This window comes from Pongo abelii, chromosome 4 (assembly GCF_028885655.2).
Source record: "Pongo abelii isolate AG06213 chromosome 4, NHGRI_mPonAbe1-v2.0_pri, whole genome shotgun sequence".
Taxonomy (NCBI): Eukaryota; Metazoa; Chordata; class Mammalia; order Primates; family Hominidae; genus Pongo; species Pongo abelii.
The window spans coordinates 731002-754882 of record NC_071989.2 but is presented as its reverse complement, the minus strand read 5'-3'; the positions used below and the strand labels follow the sequence as shown (position 1 = coordinate 754882).

The window sequence follows — 23881 nt, the reverse complement described above, 5'->3', positions numbered from 1 at the left end:
CGCGCTCATCCATCCCCTGCCGCACCGTCAACGCGCGTCCTGCGGGGCGCAGAGATCGGGGTTCGGTCGTCCCCGGGGGGGCCCCAGAGCCAGGTGAGGGGCCCCGCCGCCCCTGCCCAGCGGTTCCCATGGCCCGCGGGTCCGCCGCGCCCTGCGCTGAGCGGATACCTGGCGGCCGGCGGGGCCTGAGCGGAGCCGTCCTTGTAAGGCAGAGATCTCGGTGCGCCCCGCGCATTCCCGGGGCGGGGCGGGGTGGGGCGGCGGGGGCGGGGTGGGGCTGCCAGTCAGCGCGCGGGGCGGGGCGCTGGGCGGGCGCCGGACGCTGGGGGCCGGGGGCTGGGGGCGGTCCGGGGCGGGGCGGGGCTGGGCGGGACGCGCGGGCTCTTGGCGGTGGCGGGAGCGCTCCGCCGAGCAAGGTCGCGAGCGGCCGAGTCGCGGAGGCGCCTCCGCTGCAGTCGCTGCGTCTCCAAGGTAAGCGGGCGCGGGGCTCGGTCCTGCGGGCGCGGCGCGGGGGCACCCAGGGGCGCAGACTGGGCCCGTCAGCCCCAGCAGCCACCTGCGCCGCAGCCCCTGCCCCCGGCGCTCCCCCGAGCCCCCTTCCCGGGCCGCCCCGCGCGTCCCTGAGCCCCCGGATTGGGATGCCCGGAGTTCGGCGCTGCGGACTCGGTGCCCGGAGGCTGCAGGGAGGCTTCTCAAAGGCCACGGGCGGGGGTCACCGTCGGCCGCGCCAGGGACAGGTCTGTCACTTTTTCCGGGCCCTGCGCCTGGCGCTTTGGCCTTTCTTGGCGGCCACGGACGCCCCTGCAGCCCTTCCCTCCAGGCCCTCCCCAGCCCAGGGCTCGAACCGTTTCCCTATTCCCAGGCCTAGGGGGCCGCCGCCTGTGTGAGGCGTGGGAAATTAGGGCGTGGAGGGCTGGAATGAAGCCACTGCCCGCAGCAGGTTTTGAGATCCCTGGCCACAGAAACGGCCCAGAATGAGCGGGTCTCGGGGTCCTGACACCACCGCGTCCTGGCAGGTGGGGCTGTCAGACCGCCCCCCGCAGAGCCTCCAGCTTCCCCGGGCCTTGGCTACCGTCCGCGGGCCTGTGGCGATGGAGAGGCGCTGCCGGGACACCTTCCCGCACCCCTGAGAGCAGCGCCCGAGGATCTGAGGAGCCCTTTATTCTGCGGTTTCGGTTACGTAAACGGAGCCCAGGGAGGTGAGAAGCGCGTTCCTCCCCGGCCGTGGCGGGGCTGCTATTTCGATAAGGGTTTGAGGGGACTGCTGTTTTGATGAGGGGTTCGGGGGCTGCTGTTTTGATGGGAGTTGGGGGGCTGCTGTTTTGATAGGGGGTTGACGGCTGCTGTTTTGATGGGGGTTGGGGGCTATTGTTTTGATGGGGATTTGGGGGCTGCTGTTTTGATAGAGTTTGGGGCTCTGCTGTTTTGATAGAGTTCGGGGGTCTGCTGTTTTGTAGAGGTTGGGGGGCTGCTGTTTTGATAGAGGTTGGGGGGCTGCTGTTTTGATAGAGGTTGGGGGGCTGCTGTTTTGATAGAGGTTGGGGGGCTGCTGTTTTGATGGGGAGTTGCATTCCCTCTCAGTGTCACCGCTGATCCACCTGGCATGTTTATTGGCTCTTCTGCGTGCAAGGCCCCTGGGGGACCGATAGAGGACCGGGCCCCTCCGCCCACCCCGGCCACCCCTCCCCGCCTGACTTCTCAGGGGGAGAAGTCTCCCCCCGCGCCCAGCCAGCCCCTGCCCCTGGGAGGTGACCCAGCTCCCTGTGGCCTGGGAGTAGGAGATGGGGCTGGACCAAGGCCGGGAAGGGGCAGGAAGTGGAGGGGAGTGAGGCAGCTGCAGCCTGATGCCGGCGCCTTGAACTGGGCTCTCGCGCCTGTCAGCCGCTCGGTGCCAGCCCCTCCCCACCACGTGATCCTCGGAGGGCCTGCGGGGGAGGGGCGGGCTCCGGGAGCGGCTGCGGAAGGCGAGCTCCAGGAGCGTGTGTGCGTTTTCCCGGGAGGGGTCTGCAGCTTTCATGGTTTCTAAAGGGATCTCTGATTCAGAAAGGCGCCGGCATGAACTCGCTCTGCATCTTCACAAAACATGAAGTCATGGGGATTGGACCGCGTGTGCGTGGAGGAAGCTCCGCTGGTCACTGGCTGCATTTTAATCTTAGAGCTGCGGTTGGTCCATCTTCCCGAATTCCCTGAAGTTGCAATAAATGTTTTAGCGATTATACAAGGTTATAAATGGTCATTGTGGAAACGAGCATAGAATGCTCATAGAAATGGTCAAAAGGGGCTTCCTTTTGACCCCCTACCCTAATTTGCAAGCCTCACACTGGCAGTGGCTGCCCTAGGCCTGGGAATCAGTAAACAGGGTTCGTGCAGGGGCTGGGCAGGGCGTGAAGGGAGGGGCTGCAGGGGGCCTCCGTGGGCACAAAGGCCAAAGCGCCACACGCAGGGCTCAGGAGAACTTCCTAAAGAAAATTAGGATCACCCATCGCAGATGGAGACTAGGGAGCTCTCTGGAGAGTCAGGCAGTCTGTTCCCTCCCAGGTCTGTGGGAGCCACTCCCTGCAGAGGACACTGAGAATTAAAAGCTTCCTCGGGAGAGGCCGTGCCAGCAGAGAGCTGAGTCTATTTATAGCTGGTGGTGAGACAGGAGGAGTGTGTGAGAGGGATGCCATCTGGGGCTCTTGGGGCCCCCAGGCCAGTGCTGGTCAGCGCCCTGCAGTACGTGGCCCAGCCTGGTGCCCTCAGGCAGAAGCGCCTTCGGGAAGACACTCTGGGTGAGGAGAGTCGCTCAATGCCTCCGCCTGGGCTGGGGGAGCCAGAAGGCTGTGCCCAGGAGGGTTGTGGCTGGGTGTCAAGTCCCTCTGAGCCCACAGACCCTCAGTCAGGAGCCAGGATCAGGCAGCAGAATCTACACACGCCTAGTTCCTACTGCTCGAGCAAAAGGTGTTTCCTGGGAAGGAAGGTGTTGAGCTGCCTGGGTCAGGCCCAGCCACATCTGGGGCTCAGGCCTTGTCCCCAGCATGCACGAGCCAAACCCCAAGGTGCCCTGTGTGGATCCTCCTCCTAGGGAGACCAGCTTCTTCTTGGTGTGTGTGTGTTTGGGGGTGCCACAGGGCCATAACCCACCACATCCCCCTGATATGATCTTCTACCCAGGGCAGCCCCCACCCAGGGCAGCCCCCACCCAGATGATCCCCCACCTGGGGCATCCCCAACCCAGATGGTCCTCCACCCAGATGATTCTCCACCCAGATGATCCCCCACCCAGATGATCTGCCACCTAGATGATCCCCCACCCGGGGCAGCCCCCACCCAGATGATCTCTCACACAGGGCTTCCCTCCTAGGGCATCTGCAACAGGCTTTCCCCCTAAGGGCTTTCCCCCTTCCAGGACATCCACATCCCAGAGCCACCCCCTAGGCCATTCCTTCTCCAAGGCTGCACCACCCAGGACAACCCCCACAAGGATTCCCCACCCAGGGCATCTTCCCCACATGGCATCTCACGTTTGACTTCTTGGCATGATAAAAGGTGCTTGCCCATGTGGGCTCCACGTGATCACCCAGGGCACGTGGCATCACAGACCACATTTCCCAGATCCTGTAACCCCGACCTGCTCATTTGTTCACAAATGTCCAACGTGGCCTCCGCCCAGGGAATGCCACCAACAGCCGCACCTGCCAGGTGACTTCACACAGCTGCTGCCTCCCTCTGGCCATCAGTCATCAGTCAGTGGGGCCAGGAGCAGTGAGCACCGTGTATGGGGTATGGATGTGGCTTCAAACTCAGGCCCTGGTCCAAGTGCCCTCATGTCTGACACAGGCGAGCTCCCAGCACCCTCTGCCTTGTCAGGAAGCATGTGACACGCCTTCCTGGCCCACAGAGGTGGGCGAAGTGTGCTTACCTCAGCGTGCCCATGGCCACCACTCACTGTTCACCCGCTCACACTGGATCCCCGCCCAGAAACACACCAGGCCAGTCCCACCCCACTCAGAACTGCTGCTGGTGCCTCAGGGCCAGGGAGCCATTTTCCAGGCCCCAGCCAGCCCCGGGGACCTGACCCAGCCCCTTCCCCTGAGCCCAGGGCACCGCTGCACAGCTACCTGCATCTCCCACCCGTGGCATCTCACAGGTGACCTGGCCACCGTGGCTGCTTCTGGGGCGTCCACCCTCTCCTGCGCACACCGGCCCCCGCTTCTTCTAAGGCTGCCCAAGGGCCGGTTTCCTCTGCCCCTTGGCGGGGTGCCACCTCTGCCTTCTCAGTGCCAGAAGAGCCTGGGCCGTGGATGGAGCCACTGGGGTGAACCTCATCTCAGCCTCACCTCCCACCAGGCTTGTTCCTGCCACCTTCGCCAGTGCCCACGTGTCCCCAGGCCGCCTGCTGTGAGGGCCCCACCTGGCACCTGGCACAGTCCACCTGCAGTTCTAGTGCCAGCTGTTCTGGGCTGCCTCTCTTCGTGTTCTGGGAGTGGGATGGGGTCTTACTCACCGCCAGTTTTCCCGTGGAAGCTCCAATTCCTGAGCACCGTGCTGTGGCTTTGCCCATTTTTAACGTTTAACCAGAAGCCACGAAGTGGGCACCCTGCTGTGCTGGCTCACGTGGATCAATAGTGTGTGCGAGTGGTCCGTCCACACTGCGTCGAGGAGCCCCAGGCGCTCGTGCTCAGTGCTGCCCACACTCCCGCGGGGATGCCCGCTGTCCCTCAGATCGCCATACTGTCAGCAGGCACGTGTCCACGCGGTTCCCCTTTCTTGGCAACTAGGGATGAAGCTGTCGTGGGCATCCCTGGGATGTTCTTTGGGGCACGTGGGCACGAGTCTCTTGGGTCAATCTGGAAGTGGAGCCATTGAGTCTGGGATCTAGTGTGTCTTTACATTCATCAGATGATGCCAAGCAGTTTCCCAAAGAGGTTAAAGCCATTCACCCCCACAGTTTCCTGTTGACGCACGTCCTTGCCCGCACTTGCCACTGTCAGCGTTTGCAATGTCTTAGCCTTTTCTAAGCCTGTGTGGAAGCCTTATGATTTGCATTTTCCTGGTCATACTAACGAAGCTGAGTGCTTCCCACCAAGCACTGGGCACTTGGATACCCCCGTCCCCGAGGGGCCTGTTCAAGCCGGCTGCCCTTTGTGTATTGAGTTCCTATTCATCTGTAGAGGTTCTTTATATATTCTGGAGACAAGCCAACATTTGTTGTGTGTAGCAAACATCTACTACCCTGGGGTTTGCCTTTTCACTCTCTTGATGATGTGTTTTCAAGGAACAGAAGTTCTTTCTTTTAATCTGGTGCCTTCTAAGAATCTTTTCCTGCAAGGCAAGGCTTTCTGTGTCCGTGTAACAAATTTCCCCCACGCCAAGGATATCAGAAATTCTTTTGCATTACCTTCCCGAGGCTTCTTGATCTGATCTGGAGGACAGCCCTTTAGCATACAGATGCAGCTGAACCTTTCCTTAAATCAGGAAATTCCCGTCAACTGACTTTTCCTCACGCCAACCACGTATGCAGCCTTCATTTTCTCCACCTAAAAATGGGCAACCAGAGGCTGGATGGGTCTCAGAAGGCAGGTGCTGTTGGCAGCCCTGGCCTAACACCCATCCTTGCTTAGGCAGACCCCCAAGGGCCTCTGGAGCCCCCTGTGGCCTCTCAGTGCCACCTGAGGGCCTCCAAAGACTTTGTTCCCTGTGAGGGGTGCTGAGCCTTCTGGTCCCACCTGCTGTGTCACTGTGTCCAGAGGCTTCTGACAACTGACACAGTCCGGGGTTAACACAACAGGAATGCATTCCCCCACCGTCCTGGAGACCAGAAGCCTAGCGTCCAGGCATCTCACAGGTCAGCTTCCTCTGGAGGCTTGGGGGGACCCTTCCTGCCTCTTCCAGCTCTTGGTGGCTCCAGCTGTCCTATGTGTATGGCTGCATCACTGCAGTCCCAGCCTCATGGGACTGTGTTAGTCCGTGTGTGTTGCTGTAACAGCACCAGGCATGGTAATTTACGAAATGATATGTTCACTTCTCACAGTTCTGGAGGCTGGAGAGTCCAAGATCAAGGTACCTGCAGGCTTGGCGTCTGACAAGGGCCCTTTCCTGCTTCCAAGACAGGGCCTGGTTGCCACGTCGTCATGCCCCAGCCCTTTGATAAGGGACTCAGTCATTCCCCGGAGCCTGGCCCCCGTAGCTCAATCTCATCCCCCAAAGGCTCTGTTAATGCCACCACAATGGGGATTAGGTTCCAGCATGGATTTTGGAGGGGACGAATTCAGCCTGTTGCACCTTCTCTTCTCTCTGTGTCTTTTCTTCTGCCTCTTCTAGGTAGAGACACTCACCATTGGATTTAGGGCTCAGCTGTGGATAATCCAGGATGATCTCATTTCCAGATCCTTTCTCCAAACAAGGTCTCGTTCACAGGTTCTGGGGATTAGATGGGGCCACCGTTGGCCCAGACCTAGCCTGGTCCCAGCTGCCTGCAGGTGCCCCGGACCTGGAGCCCCGAGGGTAACCCCAGGGCAGTGAGTGGGCTGGGGCGGGGCAGGGCAGGGTCCTTGTGCGTCTGGCGCTCAGTGAAGCTGCGCTGGATGAGGGACCAGCCCCTGGTTCTGCAGTGTTCTGTAACCTGCTCTGCCCCCCGTGAGAGCCCCGGCTGTTTTCTCCTGTAACCCATTATGCCTCCCGTGAGAGCCCGGCTGTGTTCTCTAACCTGCTGTGCTCCGCGTGGGAGTCCTGGCTGTCCCCACGGAAGGTGCCTTTAATGGAGGCAGGTCCCACCGCATCTGCAGGCGCCGAGTCTCCCACATGGTTGATGGGATGAGCCAGCCGGTATCTCTAGTTTATTCCCTTTTGGGATGCTCCGTTGGTGGAATGTCCTGTGCCGTGCTTTGGAGACATGGTGTTGGCCCGGGTGGTGAGCACTGGCTGGGCATGTGGTTTAACTCTCACTTGGGCCTTGGACAGCCGTCTCAGACCCGTATCAGTCTCCGCCACAGCATCCTTTGCAGAGTCCGGGAGCCCTGTTGCCCCTCCGTCCCACGGTGGCTGCGGAGGGTGCGCCGGGTCCCCCAGCACTGCCGGCCCGCCTGCGCCATGCTGGAATTCTCGCCGGGCCTCAGCCGCCTCCCTGCTGGGCAGGACTCGGGACCCGCTGCCGCCATGCGGAGGTCCCGCCCCCGCCCCCGGGCTCCCGCCCCCGCCCCCGGGCTCCCGCCCCCGCCCCCGGGCTCCCGCCCCCGCCCCCGGGCTCCCGCCCCCGCCCCCGGGCTCCCGCCCCCGCCCCCGGGCTCCCGCGCTACTGGAGCCTCCCCGAAGGGCGCCGCCCCCGACAGGTCCCATCGACCGCCCAAGGGCTGAGGACTGCGGGCGCGCGGGGCAGCACTGGCGGGCAGCTCCCCCTGCTGCCCCGCGCGGGATCCACTGGAGAAAGTTAACTAGACTCCTGAGTGGGGTGGGGTCTTGGAGAACTTTTATGTCTAGCTAAAGGATTGTGAATGCACCAATCAGCACTCTGTCAAAACGGACCAATCAACTCTCTGTAAAACGGGCCAATTAGCTCAGTGTAAAATGGACCAATCAGCAGGATGTGGGTGGGGTCAGATAACGGAATAAAAGCGGGCAGCCGCAACCCCCTGGGCAACTCTCCTCCGTTCTCTTCTGTGCTGTGGAGAGTTTGTTCTTTTGCTCTTAGCAGTAAATCTTGCCGCTCAGTCTGGATCCGCGCCGCTTTTCTGAGCTGTAACACTCAGCAGGGAGGTCTGCAGCTTTGCTCGTGAGGCCAGCGAGACCACCAGCCCCCGGGAGGGAACGAACAGCTCCAGACGCGCTGCCTTTAAGAGCTATAACACTCACCACTAAGGTCTGAATTGAAGCCAGCGAGCCTAGGAACCCACTGGAAGGAATGAATAACTCCAGAGGCGTCACCTTGAAGAGCTGTGACACTCACTGCGAGAGTCCGCGGCTTCATTCTTAAGGTCAGCGAGACCATGAACCCACCAGAAGGAAGAAACTCCAGGCACATCTGAACATCTGAAGGAACCAACTCCAGGTACGCCATCTTTCAGAACTGTAACACTCACTGTGAGGGTCCGCAGCTTCATTCTTGAAGTCAGCGAGACCAAGAACCCACCAATTCCAGACACACTGCGTCTTGTGCTGCAGTGGGATGTGCACAGACTCGAAAATGCCAGCTTTGGTCTGATTGGGAGCTCTGACTGCCTGACAGGCGCCCAGGGGTGAGAAGAGTGGGGCCGTTCACAGGAAGAATCCGGGGGAGCAGGAGTGATGTGCGATGATAGTGAAAAACAAGAACCGTCTGCCAAAGGGCTGTGCTGCGCTCAAATGGGCTCTGAAATAAGGAGTGGGGGCTGAGCTGCTTTGTTCCTTGACCCTGTTTACTCGGGGCAGCACCTCCTCGGCAGGAAGGCAGGGCTCCCGGGTCCTAGGAGGCCCTTTGGAGGGACAGGAGGAGTGAGTGAGCTCCACGGGGGCTCTGTCCACTCCTTCCTCTGTGAGGGTGGCTTTTGCTTTTGGGGCTTTGGGTCGCTGCGGTCCTTGATGTTGCTGTCCTGTTCACCAGCGAGGGTCTCTGGAGCTGAGAGCTGTCCAGGCTGAATGCCCAGTGGGCAGCGTGAGGACAGGACCACACTGCGTGGGCCCAGCAGGCGCCTTGCAGTGGGGACTTTCCCCTCAGCCCTGCTGGCCAGGCACCTACAAGGTCTCCCTTAGGGCTGTGCCATGCCTGTGCTTCAGATTTACTGGGAGGCTGCTTCCCCCTGGTCCCGATCCCCTCCGCTGCCTCAGTCAGCGTCCTGGGGCCAGGTCATGATGGAGCACTGGGCGTTCCAGAGGGGCCATCCCAGGGCCTCGGCAGCAATGTGGACCTGTGGCTGTGGGGCATTGGAGGGTCCATCAGGCCCTCGGGAGCTTTGCCACCTGCAGGCGCGAGAGGGTCCCGTTCCGGCAGTGAGGTCTGGCCCTGGGGTTTCCTAAACAGGAGTGGGGTTTAATGACAACAGTCTCCAGGGACTGTGGGCAGGATTGAAGGCTGTGATGGCAGCCGGCCCGGGGTGGAGGGTGCTCCCCATGGACAGGACTTGGGCGTAAAGGTTCTGAAGAGCCCAGCGGCAACACACCCAGCTGAGCCTGCGGAGGCCGGGGTATCTGCATGGGAATCTGCCCATGGAGAGAGGACCAGGGACCCCAGGAGTTCCTGGCATGCAGGCCCACCTGCAGGGCCTGGGACAGCTCCTGTCGCCAGCTGAGAGATGCCTGAATACTGCTGAGCGCCTTGGCCCCCACTCCCCCAACCTGTTACCCAATCAGCTTGCAGCACGGTGTGCCCCTCACAGCTTCCTGGATGCCAGTGCCCTGAGGGCATGGAAGGAAGGGGTTGGTGAGAGGCATCTGAGCCAGCATGGCCCCTGCCAGGGGCATCCATCGGTCACAGCACGTTGGACTCCTGGGCAGCGTGTCCAGGGGTAGAGGGAGCAGCTCGCACCCAGGCCCCAGGCCTCCAAATCACCAGGGAACGCCTTGTCATCATTGAACAGGGAGTTCTCCAGGGCACGAGCGCCGGCTCCTGCCAGGGAGAAGCACGCAGGGCTCCCGGGAACCTGAGCTAACAGAAGGTTTGGGTTGAGTGTGTGGCGTGCGTGCCGGATGCTCCGAGCCTGGTCACTTCCCGAGGAATGCTTGCCTTCGGGATCTGGTGGAATCCAGTCGGCTGCCATCACAGAGTGTCTTTCTCCGCAGAGACAGGTTCTCCCTCGGGCTGTGCCTGCATGAGGCCGTCGGGTGTGAGGGAGATGGGGAGGGGGCTGCACCCCTTCAAGGATGAGAAGACTGAGGCGCAAGCAGCTGTCCCACCATGGGCACTTGCCTAGGAGCGAGCTGGAGGGTGCAGCTGGAGAAGCTCCTGGTGGCTTCTCCAGGGCAGGTGGAGCTGTCAGAGATCACACCCTGGCCTGGTCCAGCCCAGCACAACCCAGGGGGCCTGCAGGACACTTGTGACCAGGACAGAGGTTCTCAGGGAGGCCAGAGCCTGACGAGGGCCGAGGGCTGACTCTGAGGTCTCAGGCGCCAGGGAGGGGTGATGAGCTGAGAGGGGTGGTGACTCCCACTGGCTCCGTGGCTCCTGCCTCCACCTCTGACCCGGCACTGCTGTTGACCACCAGCCACTGCTGCCTGTCCACCAGCCTCCTCCACCAGCAAGGCTCAGCCACCCCACAGCCGTCCATGTGGAGAGTGATCATGTAGGCTCTGTTGGTGCCACCCCAGCGTGGGCGTGGGCAATGAACAAGGGAGCACCGAGGCTGCTGCTACCTTTAGAACAGCAGCTGGCCCTAGTGACAGAGACCCCAGGCCCTAGTTACAGGCTCCAGGCCCAAGGGGCCGACCCCTGGCCCTAGTGAGAGACCCCAGGTCCTAGTAACAGGCTCCAGGCCCAAGGGACAGGCCCCGGCCCTGGTGACTGACAGACCCCTGGTCCTAGTGAGAATCCCGTGGCCCAAGTGAGAGACCCCCGTTCCTAGTGACAGAGCCCTGGTCGATCCTAGTGCCTGGCCCCTGGCCCTGCTTACTGATGCCACAGGGACACCCAGGTTTCCAGCCCCTGGACAGCTCCGTGATCAGAGGCTGGGGCTGCTGTTTCTCCAGCCCTGTCACTTCTGTTCTGGCAGCTTTTCTGTAGGTTTGGCTTCTGGCAGTCCAGCGTCCAGTCTGAAGGCATTTCCCAGGAGATTCATTCTGACAAATGGGGCCCAGGTGATTTTCCCTGGGGCCTCTTGGGAACAGGGACAGCACGTGGGGTTGGGGCTAAGGTGGCCTGGGGTGTCTGGGACAAAGCCCCGCCTGGGTGGCCGAGTCCTTGGAGCTGGTGATGCACCTGGGACAGGTGTTCCCCGGCCAGCGAGGACGCTTCGTTCCCCAGGACAGCCACCCTCTGGGGTCTGCCTCTGCCTGTCCCACTCTGAGGTCTGTGGTGCCACCTCTGCCCTCGTCTTCTGCCCTCTCCAAGCCTGTTTTGAAGATGCCAGTTGGACCACACAGTCTTGCCCACACCCGTGGGTGAGCCCATAGGCGCCATCCTCCTGACTTCCTGGGGAGGCGCTGGGGGTGGGTGGGAGTGGGGTGGGCTCAGCCTCCAAGCAGGTCCTGGCCCTGGGGGTGGGGGCGCGAGTGGGGTGGGCTCAGCCTCCAAGCAGTTCCTGGCTGGGCCCCACTTGGGCTCCTGTGGGGCCTGGCCAGGGAAGGGGCATGTGCTGTGAGCAGGCACCTGGGTCAGGGCAGGGCTGGGCACGTCCCTCCTACCTGGGAGGTGCTGGCCAGTGGGAGAGGGTGCAGGTGCACACCTGGATGCAAGCCACAGGCCTGGGAATGCAGGGCACATGTGGGATGGTGGGCACAGGTCTGGGAGTGCAGAGGGACCCCCTGGGGGCTCAGGGCACACGCGTGGAGATGGTGGGTACATGCCTGGAGCTTGTCCTTTGACCCCTGGGTGAGCAGTTTGTCTTCCTGGAGTCTCTTCTGCTACACAACCTTCTTTTCCCTCATGGTGAAAGAGCAGAGCCTCTGGGGGAAATGGTGTGAGGGTCTGCACTCAGGGCTCAGGTGCGCTGCACCCAGAAACTGGGAAAGTGGAGGACGCCTGTCCAAGGAGAAGCAGCTGGCACAGCTGCATGCCATGCTCGGTGGAGAGCACCAAGGGAGAGGCGCCCGCCCAGGCTCGTTGTCCATCTGACACCTCCATGTTCTCTTAAAATTAAATGTATTCTTATTACCGTCATTGTGGAAACAGCACATGGGTCTAATGAAGCGAAACAGACAGCGCGGCTCCCGTCTCCTCCGCTCCTGCTTCGGGTCTGTGGCCCGCGTCCTGCTCCTCCAGACCCAGCAGCAGCCTGGCTGTCTTCCCACAGCGGCACGTCGCGCCTAATTCATTCTGTCATTTTTAGTTTAAAAACCTGTTAAAAAAATGTTTTGTTAAGCTAATCCATGTTTGAGGTAAAACAAAACTACAAGAACCTAGAACAGTGAAGCTCGGATGGGCTCTGAGGCGAGTCCCCGTGTGAGACCCCTCAGCACACACCCCACGCAGAGGCGGGCTTTAGAAGCATTTCTGGCAGCTGGCGTCTGAGGTCGGCACTGCTCTACCCCTTGGTGCAGAAAGGCCGGGGCTGAGTTGGAACGGGTTCCACTTTTCCCTCTAGAAGCTTCTGGGCCTGGTTCTCAGCCCTCCAAAGCGCCCGTGGCCTCACTCCCGTGTGATGGCCATGGGTTCCTGCATCTACTCCTTCTTCTCGGCTGTTGACGGCTGTCACCCTCGTCTTCCTGGGAAGCCCAGAGTCACCAAGCACCCTCCGCAGGGGTGTGGCCACATCTCTGAGCTCACACCCACTGCAGGTGGCCTCACTCCCCTCAGCGTGAGTGGGACAGTGGACGTGGGTATCCAAGTCCTGGCCCGAAGCATTTTTCATCAGAACGTTTGAAGCCAGTGTCTGTCTTCGGTAGATCTGGCGATGGCCTGACCCGTTCCTTTCTGCCCTGTCCCCCACGGCCCCCACCGTGCTTTCATGCATGCCATCTCATGCTGCTTGCTGTGCTGAGAGGGGCTGAGCCCAGCACAGGTGGTGCCTGCCCAGCAGGGGCTCAGGGACACCTTGGCGCAGGGGCCGCAGGCTGGACCGTTCTCATGCACCGTGACTCTCACCTGCCCGCATCTCTGCTCACGCACGTTCTCTTCCGCCGGGTCTGAAATTGCCTGCTGGCCTCCCTCTGACCTGCCTCAGTTTCTCCTCTTCACTCCTCGCTGCCTGATGTTTCATTGCCTTGTTTATTTATCACTTGTCCCAACTGATAGGCCTCATGAGGGCAGGACGGTTTCTGTCCCGCTCAGCCCTCCAAGGCCAACCTCCAAGCTTATCCAAAAACTCGTGCAAAGCATGTGCTGATGGGCTGGGACGTCCTGCGTGAGCCCTGAAGGTGGCTCCGAGGGGCTTCCCTCATCCCTTTGCTCCCAGACGGGCCCCACGGGGTGCAGGTTCTCAGATGACTCGCTGAGGTGTATGAATAAGGGTCTCTGTTCAGGCGCGTCCCCACAGGAGATGAGACCACAGAACGCAGCCCTGAGTTTGAAGCATCCCAGAAGGTTCTTTCTCTCTGACCCGCACGCCCACCACTGTTCTGGGTGCTCACAAAACCCGCCATTGCTTCTGGTAATTTCCCAACCGCTCCTCCTGTCCAGCGACCCCTGCTGCAGAGGCCCAGGGGAAACACAAGCCAGGCCTGTGAGAAGCTCCTGTTTCAGACAAAGAAATGGTGTCAGCGATAAAACTGGAAACTGTTCCTGGCTCGGACACCTGACCCGGCCCTTCCATCCCCAGGATCCCGCCCCTACGCGGCCCTGCCCCCACCAGGATCCTGCCCCCAGGCGGCCCTGCCCCAACCAGGATCCTGCCCATGCGTCCTCCACTGGGTTGGCATCTGCATTTTTGGTGCCTTCCAGGGAAAAGGGTGAGTGGGTGGGGCCTGAGGCCCTTAAGGTCCTCTGTGTAGGGAGTGCCCCTGGATTTTTTTCCGGCTGTTTTGGGGGAATTTGTGGGATCTCACGTTCAGCAGGGGTCACACTCAGGACCCCCACGATGACAGAGCCACACTTTGGCCATGACTGGTGCTGAGAACTCCAAATCTGAGAGGGCTTCATGAGTCCCAGAGTTGGGACACCTACCTGTGTCCTCGGCACGGACCCTCCCACCGGCTCTTGTGTCTGTGGGCAGAGGCCGTGTTCAGCTCTCAGTGCAGTGCTGACGGCTGAGCTGGCGTCCAGGCCCCTTGCGGAAGCAGCTGTCGTGCCCTGAGTCCAGCACCTCACTCTGAGTCCTTCAGGGCCTGACTGGGTCTTACCAGAGCCCATGTGTGGTGGGGAGGCAGCCTCGGCAGCCCTGCCCTGTGGCATAGCCCTGCGTCCCCGAGCCCTGCCTGGGTGGCACCCCTCAATCTTAGCCCCACGGCCCAGCCGCCTGCTCTGGGGGCGGGCGCCTTACAAAGTCCAGAGGGCGTCCCTGTGCCCTGATACCGGTGCCCCCACCACTGCCTCAGCCCTGCACACTCACAGTCCCCTCCCCTGGCCGGGGCCACCGTGGGCTCGGCAGGCCCAGGGCTCCTGGGAAGAGCATCCTGAGGTGCCCCCAGGGCCATCACGCACCCTCCCCAGCCTAAAGCTCCATCTAAGGTCAGAGGCTCTGCACTGGGGAGGGAGCGGCTGTCACACGACTGCTGTGGACCCTCCCAGAGGATGGTGCCCTGTCACAGACCATGGGGAGGGTGTGATCCCGAGGTGTCCTCCAGAGCTGCAGAGCGGGCGTCCACAGGAGGGACAGTGGAACTGTGGCAGGGAGGGGACCCGGGATAGGCTCTGATGCTGCCAGTCACACCCTGAGCCTCCTCGGCCTGGAGCCCCTGGCACCCAGCTCAGCTCCCACCCTGGGCTCTGCGTGCTGCTGGCTTTATCTGGCTTAGGGGGTCCTTGCCCCAGTGACGGCAGTGGGCAAGACCTCGCTTGGCTCTGCTCTGCCCAGGGCTGGACACGTGTGCCTACGGGGCAGCTGGCTCCACGTGTCTGAGGGGCCCCACGCCCAGCCCCAGGAGGGCCTGCCCATCTCAGCCCTCGCCACATCCTGGTGCTTGTTGGTATGGCGGGGTCTCCTGGGCTGCACCCCGGTCAGCTGGGACATGGCCCAGGTGACACCTTTCTCTTCTCCTTCCTCCACAGCAACATGGCTGACAAGGCCAAGCCCGCCAAAGCTGCCAACAGGACCCCCCCCGCCCCAAGTCCCTGAGGTACCCCTCGAAGGACTGGGTGGCCAAGAAGCTGTCGCTGGAGTTGGAGGACATGTGCACCGAGTGGAGGTGTGGACAGCCGTCTCGCAGGGCTGTGGTGCTGGTCAGACCTCAGTCAGGGCTCCTTGTGAGCAGCGGGACTCGAGCCACGTTCCTGAAAAGCTGCCAAGAGGCCTCTAAGGCCAAACCTCACTAGCATCAGGAAGGGTTCACATCCCAAACTCAGTCTTCAGCAAAGACCGGAGTGCTGGCCCAGCCTGCTCCTTGAATCTGGAAAGCAGTCTTAGAAAAAGAAGAGCTGTTAGATGATTATGTCCAGGACGGTGTCAAAGGATGGCGTGCACTAGGCCTGTCCAGCCCGTCAGGGGCGCTTTGTTGGCCTGGGAGTAATTAAGAGGCTTGTCCTTTGAATGAAAGTGTGACTCACTTGGGTTTGAAACGCACTCACGGGCTCACATGAGGAACACGCAGCCCGGCAAGGGTTGCCTCTAGATTCCTGCTTCCCTCGCTCTCACCCGCATGCCTGCTGGTTGTCTTTCACCCAGTTCCACCATGCCAGCGTGGTTTTCTCCAGTGTGTGAAGGATAAAAACGGGCTGATCTATATAATCTTCAGCTTATTTTCCTAAAGAGGATAGACTGTTGATCCATATTTAGCTTAAGAGAGTGTTGAGACCGAGGCACCGGTTGGGAACTGAGGAACTCCTGCTCTGATCCCATGAGTGGTATGTGGGTGGTGACTTGAGCGTGGCAGACATGCTGTCAGATTCATGCGCTCCGGGTGCACACGCCACCGTTTCGCTGTTAGAACACGCAGGACAAGATTTCTTCTTGGAATTGTTGAGTGATCCATTTGAAAATGTTCTCAAAGTATTGCTGGTGTGGTGGCCAGCGATGCGGTATTTTTTATTGCGTTGACTTTGGGGTGATAAAGAAATTGAAATGCAGTTAGTTTTGAGAATGGTAGTTGGCTTTTGCAAATTTGTTTTCAGGTGATCATTATAAAGTCCCCCCACCCGCACCAATCACATCCACTGTGATGTGGAGAAAGGGCTCATGGCACTGCACTGGGGCACCGCGTTGGGGTCACGCCTGCCGCTCACGGCCTGCCACGTCTGTGTTGCAGAGGAGGAGACCCACCCAGTGGACTTGAGCTCGCTCTCCAGTAAGCTGCTCCCAGGCTTCCCCACGCTGGGCTTCAAAGACGAGAGAAGAAACAAAGGTAAATCCATAGTCCCATCCTAGGAGCCGGCCGGAGCAGGGAAGGTGGCGGGGGTTTAGTGGAGTGATGGCAAATGCTGCTGATTCCTGCTTCAGGGTTTCCTCACTGTACCTGGATTCATATTTTCGCATGGGCAGGATTGAGATCAGTTACAGTGACAGGAATGAAACTTGTGTTGGATGGGGACATACACAGCGGGGACCTTGGTTGCATCACTGGACTTCACCTTGGTCAGTGTTTTGGGGTCCTTGTGTTTCTGTCCCTGTTGCGTTACAGAACATCCCTTCAGGGGTCAGAATGTGTGGCCCCTGGGCCTTGGGTCTGGCCTGTGTGTTCTCCTCTCCGTCTGCACTGCTGCCTCCTGGCTGCGCTGCTGCTGGGACCTCCTGCACGGCCCCACCCTCCACTTCTCCACCTCTGCTGGCTCCCTCCCGTGCAGACAGCTGCATGGACACTGCTTCTGCCGGCCCTTTCTCCCTCAGCCACTCACGCCATCTGCTAATGGGACAGCTCACTATTCCCTCCAAACCATGGCCTTGGCTCAAGAGCTTCCTTGTTTCTGGAATGTTCTTTCCTCCAGCTGCAGGTGTTGGAATTCTGCCTGGTCTGGGTCTCCTGTTGAAGGACGCCCTCCACAGGGAAGGATCCTCTTGCCTTCACCACTTGCCTTCACCAGCCCCTGCTCCCCTCTTCCTCTTGGGGCTGTTGTGGTTGTTGATACTTTTTTTTGTTGTGTTTGACACACTCCTTGTTCTCACCCTCTAACACAGTTCTCAACCACAGCACTTTTGTTCCTGGGGATGTTTGGCAGTGTCCAGAGACGTGTTGATGGTCCCACTGGGGTTGGGGGTGCTGCAGGCATCTGGTGGGGAGACGCCAGGGGTGCTGCTCCACGCCCTATGGGATACCGCACAGTACACCTGGCCCGTGTCCCCCACAGCGAGAGCTGGCCCTGGGCAGGCGTGGTCCCTGTGGTGTGTGTTGGTTGGGATCCTCCACAGTGACAGACGGTGCCCTCTGCCCACGTCTCCACACAGCTCTTTTGCTTGTGGAGCTCACCCCTTTGCAGAGAGCTCATTTCCCTGCCGTCTTTGGCCTGCAGAAGTAAAATGAGGGGTGGTGAATTACACCCCTGCTGGTTACACATGGAAAACTCAGGAGCGAGAATTTTGTGGAGAGCAAGAGAGGTGAGACTGGGATGCTGGCTGCCAGCCAGGCGGTCCCTCAGCCCCTGGAGAAGCGGGGTGGGGCCTGCACACCGAGTCCTTCCAGTGAGTCCAGTGATGCTCTCTTTCTCCTCTTCCCCCCAGTCACCTTTCTCTCCAGTGCCACTACTGCGCTTTCGATGCGGAATAATTCAGTATTTGGTGACTTGAAGTCGGACGAGATGGAGCTGCTCTATGTAGCCTACGGAGATGAGACAGGTGTGTAGTGTGCGCTGAGGCAAGTGTCGGCCCTCGGGAGGCCTTGGCTGCTGTGCAGCTTGAGCTGCGTCCTGGTGTGGGACCCGGAGCCCCACATGTGTGCGGGTGGGGAGAGAGCCATCTTGCAGCCGTCCAGATGGCAGCCCGGGTCTTCCCGTTGCTTTCAGTCATCCACCCAGGTCTGCCACTGGCCAGGTCCTCCGCCCAGGGTCCTCCATACCCTGCAGAGCTGTTTTCCATTGCCACTCGGCTCTGGCCGGGGTCAGATTCTGCAGCATGTCTGTTCATTACCCTGGGCAGGGCCCTGCATCGACTCCAGCCCAACCCCTGCTCCCTCTGCGGGGAACTTGGCCCCAGGCAGTGCTGGGCCATTGGCTGTCAGTGCTGGTCCTGGGGGCCACGTTCCCAGTCCCCGTGGTCTCCCTGACAGTGGGCGGGGCCGGCCCTCCCTGGAGCTGACGGCGCAGGTCCTCCCCTTCTGTGTCCTGCAGATGGACACCCGCTCCGGGAGCCAGTGTTCCGTCACCCCAGCAGCCATACTCAACAATGAACAGCTGGTCTTGCCGCCCCGCATCTCCAGAGTGAACGGCTGGTCGTTACCCTTGCACTACTTCCAGGTGGTGACTTGGGCTGTCTTCGTGGGCCTTTCCTCGGCCACCTTCGGGATCTTCATTCCCCTCCTGCCTCATGTGTGGAAATACATCGCCTACGTGGTATCCTCTTCATCGTGGCATGGTCTAAGCGGGAGGGGTTCCTGGAGAACCCTGCGATGGACCTGGCTGTGGGGTCTGGGCCATGGCTGCCCGGCGGTACCAGTCACCTGCCCTGGGCCAGACTATATCCCCCGAGCCTGCAGGTGGGCCCAGTGGCCACTCGTGCTCTGTGCAGCCCTTGCTCAGGGTCAGGACAGGACAGCTGCTAACCCCACATCAGGCCATTCCTGCGTGGCCCATGGTCGGATGGACAGAGCAGCCACTGACCCTGTGTCAGACCTTTCCCGCATGGCTCAGGGTGAGGTTGGACAGGGCAGCTGCTGACCCCATGTCAGGCTGTCTGCTCCCATCTCCCAGCAGGTGGGGGACCCGGGTCTGCTCCCATCTCCCAGCAGGCTGGGGGCCCGGGTCTGCTCCCATCTCCCAGAGGGCAGGAGGCCTGTGTCTGCTCCTGTCTTCCAGTGGTTAGGGGATCTGTGTCTGCTCTCACCTCCCATCAGGCGGGGGCTCACGTCTGCTCCCATCATCTTCCAATGGGCGGGAGCCTGCATCTGCTCCCATCTCCCAGGGTGCACGTCCATGGGGCATGTGGGCTCTGCACTACCCGCAGCCGACCGTGGCATTCAGTCGAGAAACCCCAGGCCCCCTAGGATTGCTAAGACATGGATGTGTGGGGACAAAGGGGCCTGGGGACAGTTGGCCTGCGTTTGATGTCTTGGGGCACTGGAACCATATTTCTGAAAGTAGATGTGTTATTCCTCACTAGAGCCTTCCTCAGTGGAGAAGTGGTGACACTGTGTCCAGAATTGGTGGGTTCTTGGTCTCACCGACTTCAAGAATGAAGCTGCAGACCCTCACGGTGAGTGTTACAGTTCTTAAAGGTGGCATGTCTGGAGTTTGTTCCTTCTGATGTTTGGATGTGTTCAGAATTTCTTCCTTCTGGTGGGTTTGGGGTCTCCCTGGCTCAGGAATGAAGCTGCAGACCTTCACGGTGAGTGTTACAGCTCATAAACGCAGTGCGGACCCAAAGAGTGAGCAGCAGCAAGATGTATTGCGAAGAGCAAAAGAACAGAACTTCCACAGTGCGGAAGACGACCCAAGCAGGTTGCTGCTGCTGGCTCAGGCAGCCTGCTTTTATTCCCTTATCTGGTCCCACCCACATCCTGCTGATTGGTCCCTTTTACAGAGAGCTGATTGGTCTGTTTTGACAGGGTGCTGATTGGTGTGTTTACAAACCTTCAGCTAGACACAGAGTGCTGATTGGTGTATTTACAATCCCTTAGCTGGGTAACTCCCCACCAGATTAGCTAGATACAGAGTGCTGATTGGTGCATTTACAAACCTCGAGCTAGACATAGGGTGCTGATTGGTGTATTTACAATCCCTTAGCCAGACATAAAGGTTCTCCAAGTCCCCACTAGACTCAGGAGCCCAGCTGGCTTCACCTAGTGGCTCCTGCACCGGGGGGCAGGTGGAGCTGCCGGCCAGTCCCGCGCCATGTGCCCGCACTCCTCAGCCCTTGGGCGGTGGATGGGACCGGGCGCCACGGAAAAGGGGGCGGTGCTCATCGGGGAGGCTCGGGCTGCCCAGGAGCCCATGGCGGTGGGGAGGCTCAGGCATGGCGGGCTGCAGGTCCTGAGCCCTGCCCTGCGGGGAGGCAGCTGAGGCCCAGTGAGAACTGAGCACAGCTCCAGCAGGCCGGTACTCCTGGGGGACCTGGCGCACCCTCCACAGCTGCTGGCCCCGGGTGCTAAGCCCCTCACTGCCCGGGCGCTCCGAGTGCAGGGCCCGTGGAGCCCATGCCCACCCCGAACTCGCGCTGGGTTCCCGCCCACGCCTCTCCCTTCACACCTCCCAGCAAGGGGAGGGAGCCGGCCCTGGCCTCTGCCGGCCCAGAGAGGGACTCCCACAGTGCAGCGGTGGGCTGAAGGGCCCCTCGAGCGTGGCCAGAGTGGGTGCTGAGAGTGAGTGAGGGCTGCCAGGGCTGCCAGCATGCTGTCACCTCTCAACACCACTGCGTGGTCCTTGGGCTGGGCCATCCCCGGCAGGTCTCTGGTAAATGGTGAGCGTGGTGTGTATCACTGTGGTGCGGGCAGGGTGGCGTAGGGGCTGGATGCAGCGTGAGCAGGTACCCTGAGGACCGCAGCCTGCCAGCCTGAGCGCCTCAGCCACGGGCAAGGCCATGTCTCTCCTTCCCGAAACTTGCTCCTGTGGCGTCTTTCAGTTTATAGAGAGGTAGAGAGTACAGTCAAGCGGACCCACGGGTGCCAGTCACCTGCTTCAACAGTGAAGCTTTTGCTAACCTTGTTTTATATCTCACACGCATGTGTACCCGAGTAACCTTAAAAAATCTCGGACATCGGGAAATTTCACCTGTAAATGCTCCAGTTTGTGTCTAACAAACTTTTATTTTTATAACACCATGTTTTATCTCACTTAAAAATTATATAGCCATTTCTTTACATTATAAATTCGTTCTTATCCATATGGCCATTTCCCCAATTTTCGAAACAAGTCTTTCTACAGATGCGTGGCTCACATCAGGAGCCCACGTGCCATGGGGCTGCTGTGTCCCTGAAGCCCCCCTTCCTCCATCCGTTTTGCTCCCAGGCCTTTGACTGTTCAGAGAAACTGGTGCCTTTGCCCGCAGGAGGCCCCTCAGTCTAGACTTGGCTGGAATTTTCCCCAAGTGCAACAGTCTCCCTTATGGGAAGGCTTTTGATAATGAATTCAGTTTCTTTGATAAAGAGCTATTCTGTTTCTCTGTTTTCTTGTTTCTATTTTCATAGGTTGTATTTTTCTTCTTCTTCTTCTTTTTTTTTTTTTTTTTCCCTGGAATGGAGTCTCACTCTTGTCACCCAGGCTGGAGTGCAATGGTGTGATCTCGACTCACTGCAACCTCTGCATCCTGGGTTCAAACAATCCTCCCGTCCCAACCTCCTGAGTATCTGGGACTACAGGTGTGTGCCACCACGCCCAGGTAATTTTTGTATTTTTTCAGTGGAGACAGGATTTCACCATATTGGCCAGTCTGGTCTCGAACTCCTGACCTTGTGATCCACCCACCTCGGTCTCCCAAAGTGCTGGGATTACAGGCGTGAGCCACCGCGCCTAGCTGATAGGTTGTGTTTTTCAGGAAATTGGAGTATTTCATGTAAGTTGTCATATTTCTTGGAATACAGGTGTTTACAGTGTTTCCCGCAATCCTTTTCCCATCTGTAGGGTCTGAGTGCTGCGCCCTCCTTCCTCACTATGCTGGCCATTTGTGTCTTCCTCCCTCTTTTTCATCAGTCTTCCTGGGGCTTATCCCTTTTATTGATCTTGAAAAGAGTCAGCTTTTTAATTATTAATTTTCTCTATGGTTTGCCTGTTTTTACTCCATTTAAAAAAAAATTCTGCTTTTATTTTTACTACTTCCTTCAACTGACTTTGGGTTTACTTTGCTCTTTTTTCTATCATCTTAAGATGGAAACTTAGGTCATTGATTGTAGACCTTTCTTACTTTTTAATGTGTGTTTAAAGCTATGGATTTTCTGTGAGCACACACACAGACCCAGGCATGCACAGACAGGCACACACTGCCAGTAAGGCTTTTGGCCTCTCATTCAACCACCCTATGTGGCTTGGTGATTCAAGGGTGTCTCCCCAGGGATTTGGAGCTCAGTCTCTGGGTCTTGGGTGCCTTGTGCAGCTAAAGTTCCCTTGGGAGGTCAGGCCACACCCTATCTACAAGTCTGAAATGGGCTGGTCCCAGCTGGTCTCGCAGAGAGCCTTGCCAGGGGTCCAAGGATGTGCTTCAGTGAGAGACGTGAGTGCTGACTGTGGCATACACTCATCCTGGGCGCTCTTTGGCTCCATCCCTCTTGCAACCTGCATCTTGTTTGCAGGTGGCTGTCTGGGGCTGTGAGTGGCCATCTGGGGTTGTGAGTGGCTGTCTGGGGCTGTGAGTGGCCTTCAGGGGCTGTGAGTGGCCATCCAGGCTGTGAGTGGCCATCCAGGGCTTTGAGTGGCCATCTGGAGCTGTGAGTGGCCTTCCAGGGCTAGGAGTGTCTGTCTGGGCTGGGAGGGTCTGTCTGGGCTGGGAGGGTCTGTCTGGGCTGGGAGGGTCTTTCTGGGGCTGTGAGTAGCTGTCCGGGGCTGCAAGTAACTGTCTGGGGCTGGGAGTGACTGTCCAGGGCTGGGGATGGCTGTCCGGGGCTGGGAGTGTCTGTCTGGGGCTGGGAGTGTCTGTCCAGGGCTGTGAGTGACCCTCCAGGACTGCGAGTGACTGTCCAGGGCTGGGAGTGTCCGTCTGGGACTGGGAATGTCTGTCTGGGGCTGTGAGTGGCCGTCCAGCTGTGACTGGCCATCCGAGGCTGTGAGTGGCCATCCGGGGCTGTGAGTGGCTGGCTGGGACTGTGACTGGCTAGCCAGGACTGTGAGTGGCTGCCCAGGGCTGTGAGTTGAGTGGCCGTCTGGGGCTAGGAGTGGCTGTCCAGGGCTGTGAGTGGCAGTCTGGGGCTATGAATGGCCGTCTGGGGCTGGGAGTGGCCGTCTGGGCTGTGAGTGGCCATCCGGAGCTGGGAGTGGCCATCTGGGCTGTGAGTTGCCGTCCAGGGCTGTGAGCAGAAGACTTTGTGTCCCCCTGTCTGCTCCGTGGCCTTCCCAATCCTAGGGGATTTAGGGAAGCAGTGCTCACTTCCCAAGAGGAGGCCTTTTCTGAGAGGCCCTGAGTGTGCCCAGTCACCAGAGTGGGGGTTCCATGGGGGTCTAAGGCGTGGACACACATGTGGGGGTTCAGGCTTCTACCATGGGGGGTGCTGGAATGTGGCAACCCATGTGTCCACCCGGCACACACTGCCAGCCTTGCGCCCCTCCACTCGTCAGGAGGACAGATCGTAGTTCTGAGTAGTGGCCTGTCTCTGCCAGGCCCAAGGTTTTACCCTGTGGCCCTGCTGGCGTTCCCCAAGATCCCCTGCCATTGGCCCAGCTTCTGCTGTGGCCCAGCCTCCGAATTCTCCACCTACGTCCCCGAGTTCCCACACCCCAAAGTCTGGGTCCTAGATGGCCCCCTCCACCTCCAGGGCCCAGAAATCCACAGACCCACAGAGCTGCACGGCAGCCCCATTGGCCCCGGGTGTCCTGCAGTGAGGGGTGAGGATGTCACTGAAGCCCACAGTCACTAACCCCGTGCTGCATGGCCCGCCGCCCTGCTCCAGTACATGCCCTCCAGACACAGGTGTCCTCCTGTATTGTACCTTCATGGCAGGTGAGAAGACAGGCCGTGATCGGACCGTGGCCGAGGCAGTCCACGTCAACATTCTCCAACAGCCGCCGGATGTGCCTGAGAGGATTTTTAATCCAGAATCCAGCCAAGGTTCTGGGCATGTTGCGACGGAGTCTCTTGGTGTGTTTAGGTCAGCACAGCGCCCGCCTACGTTTTCCTGGCAGCTGCTGGTATCTTCTTGACCACAGTGTCATGGCATATCCAGACCAGTGTCTTGCTCCACCACCTGGGGGTCTGTGTGGTTGAGGCTGAGCAGTTTCAGAAGAACGCTGCACGGGTGGTGTTGGCCTGTCCCACTGCACTGTCAGGAGGCCCTGTAGGTGGGGACGCAGCGGTTCCTTGGGAGGGTGGACCGGGTCCCTGCCCCTGCCAGTCCGGAGTGGTGCACATGTGGACTCTGAGTCTCAGGTATGTCGCTTTTTGTTGCAACCCTCATCTGA

At 59.7% G+C, this 23881-nt stretch overlaps 1 protein-coding gene across 8 annotated transcripts in view; it reads left to right on the top strand.

The window, feature by feature from the left end:
- Positions 1-382: 382 nt before the first annotated feature.
- Positions 383-23881, top strand: part of LOC129059314 (probable palmitoyltransferase ZDHHC11B) — a 65859-nt gene continuing 42360 nt past the window's right edge. For 3 of the 8 annotated variants that reach the window (XM_054555324.2, XM_054555323.1, XM_054555315.2), the window contains exons 1-7: positions 7320-8026; positions 14750-14886; positions 15943-16038; positions 17349-17462; positions 17954-18175; positions 18942-19034; positions 23424-23571. In XM_054555324.2, the coding sequence (XP_054411299.1) occupies positions 17454-17462; positions 17954-18175; positions 18942-19034; positions 23424-23571 (472 nt within the window). In that variant the 5' untranslated portion in view covers positions 7320-8026; positions 14750-14886; positions 15943-16038; positions 17349-17453. The other 5 variants (XM_054555318.1, XM_054555316.1, XM_054555321.2 and 2 more) reach the window with 5 other exon arrangements.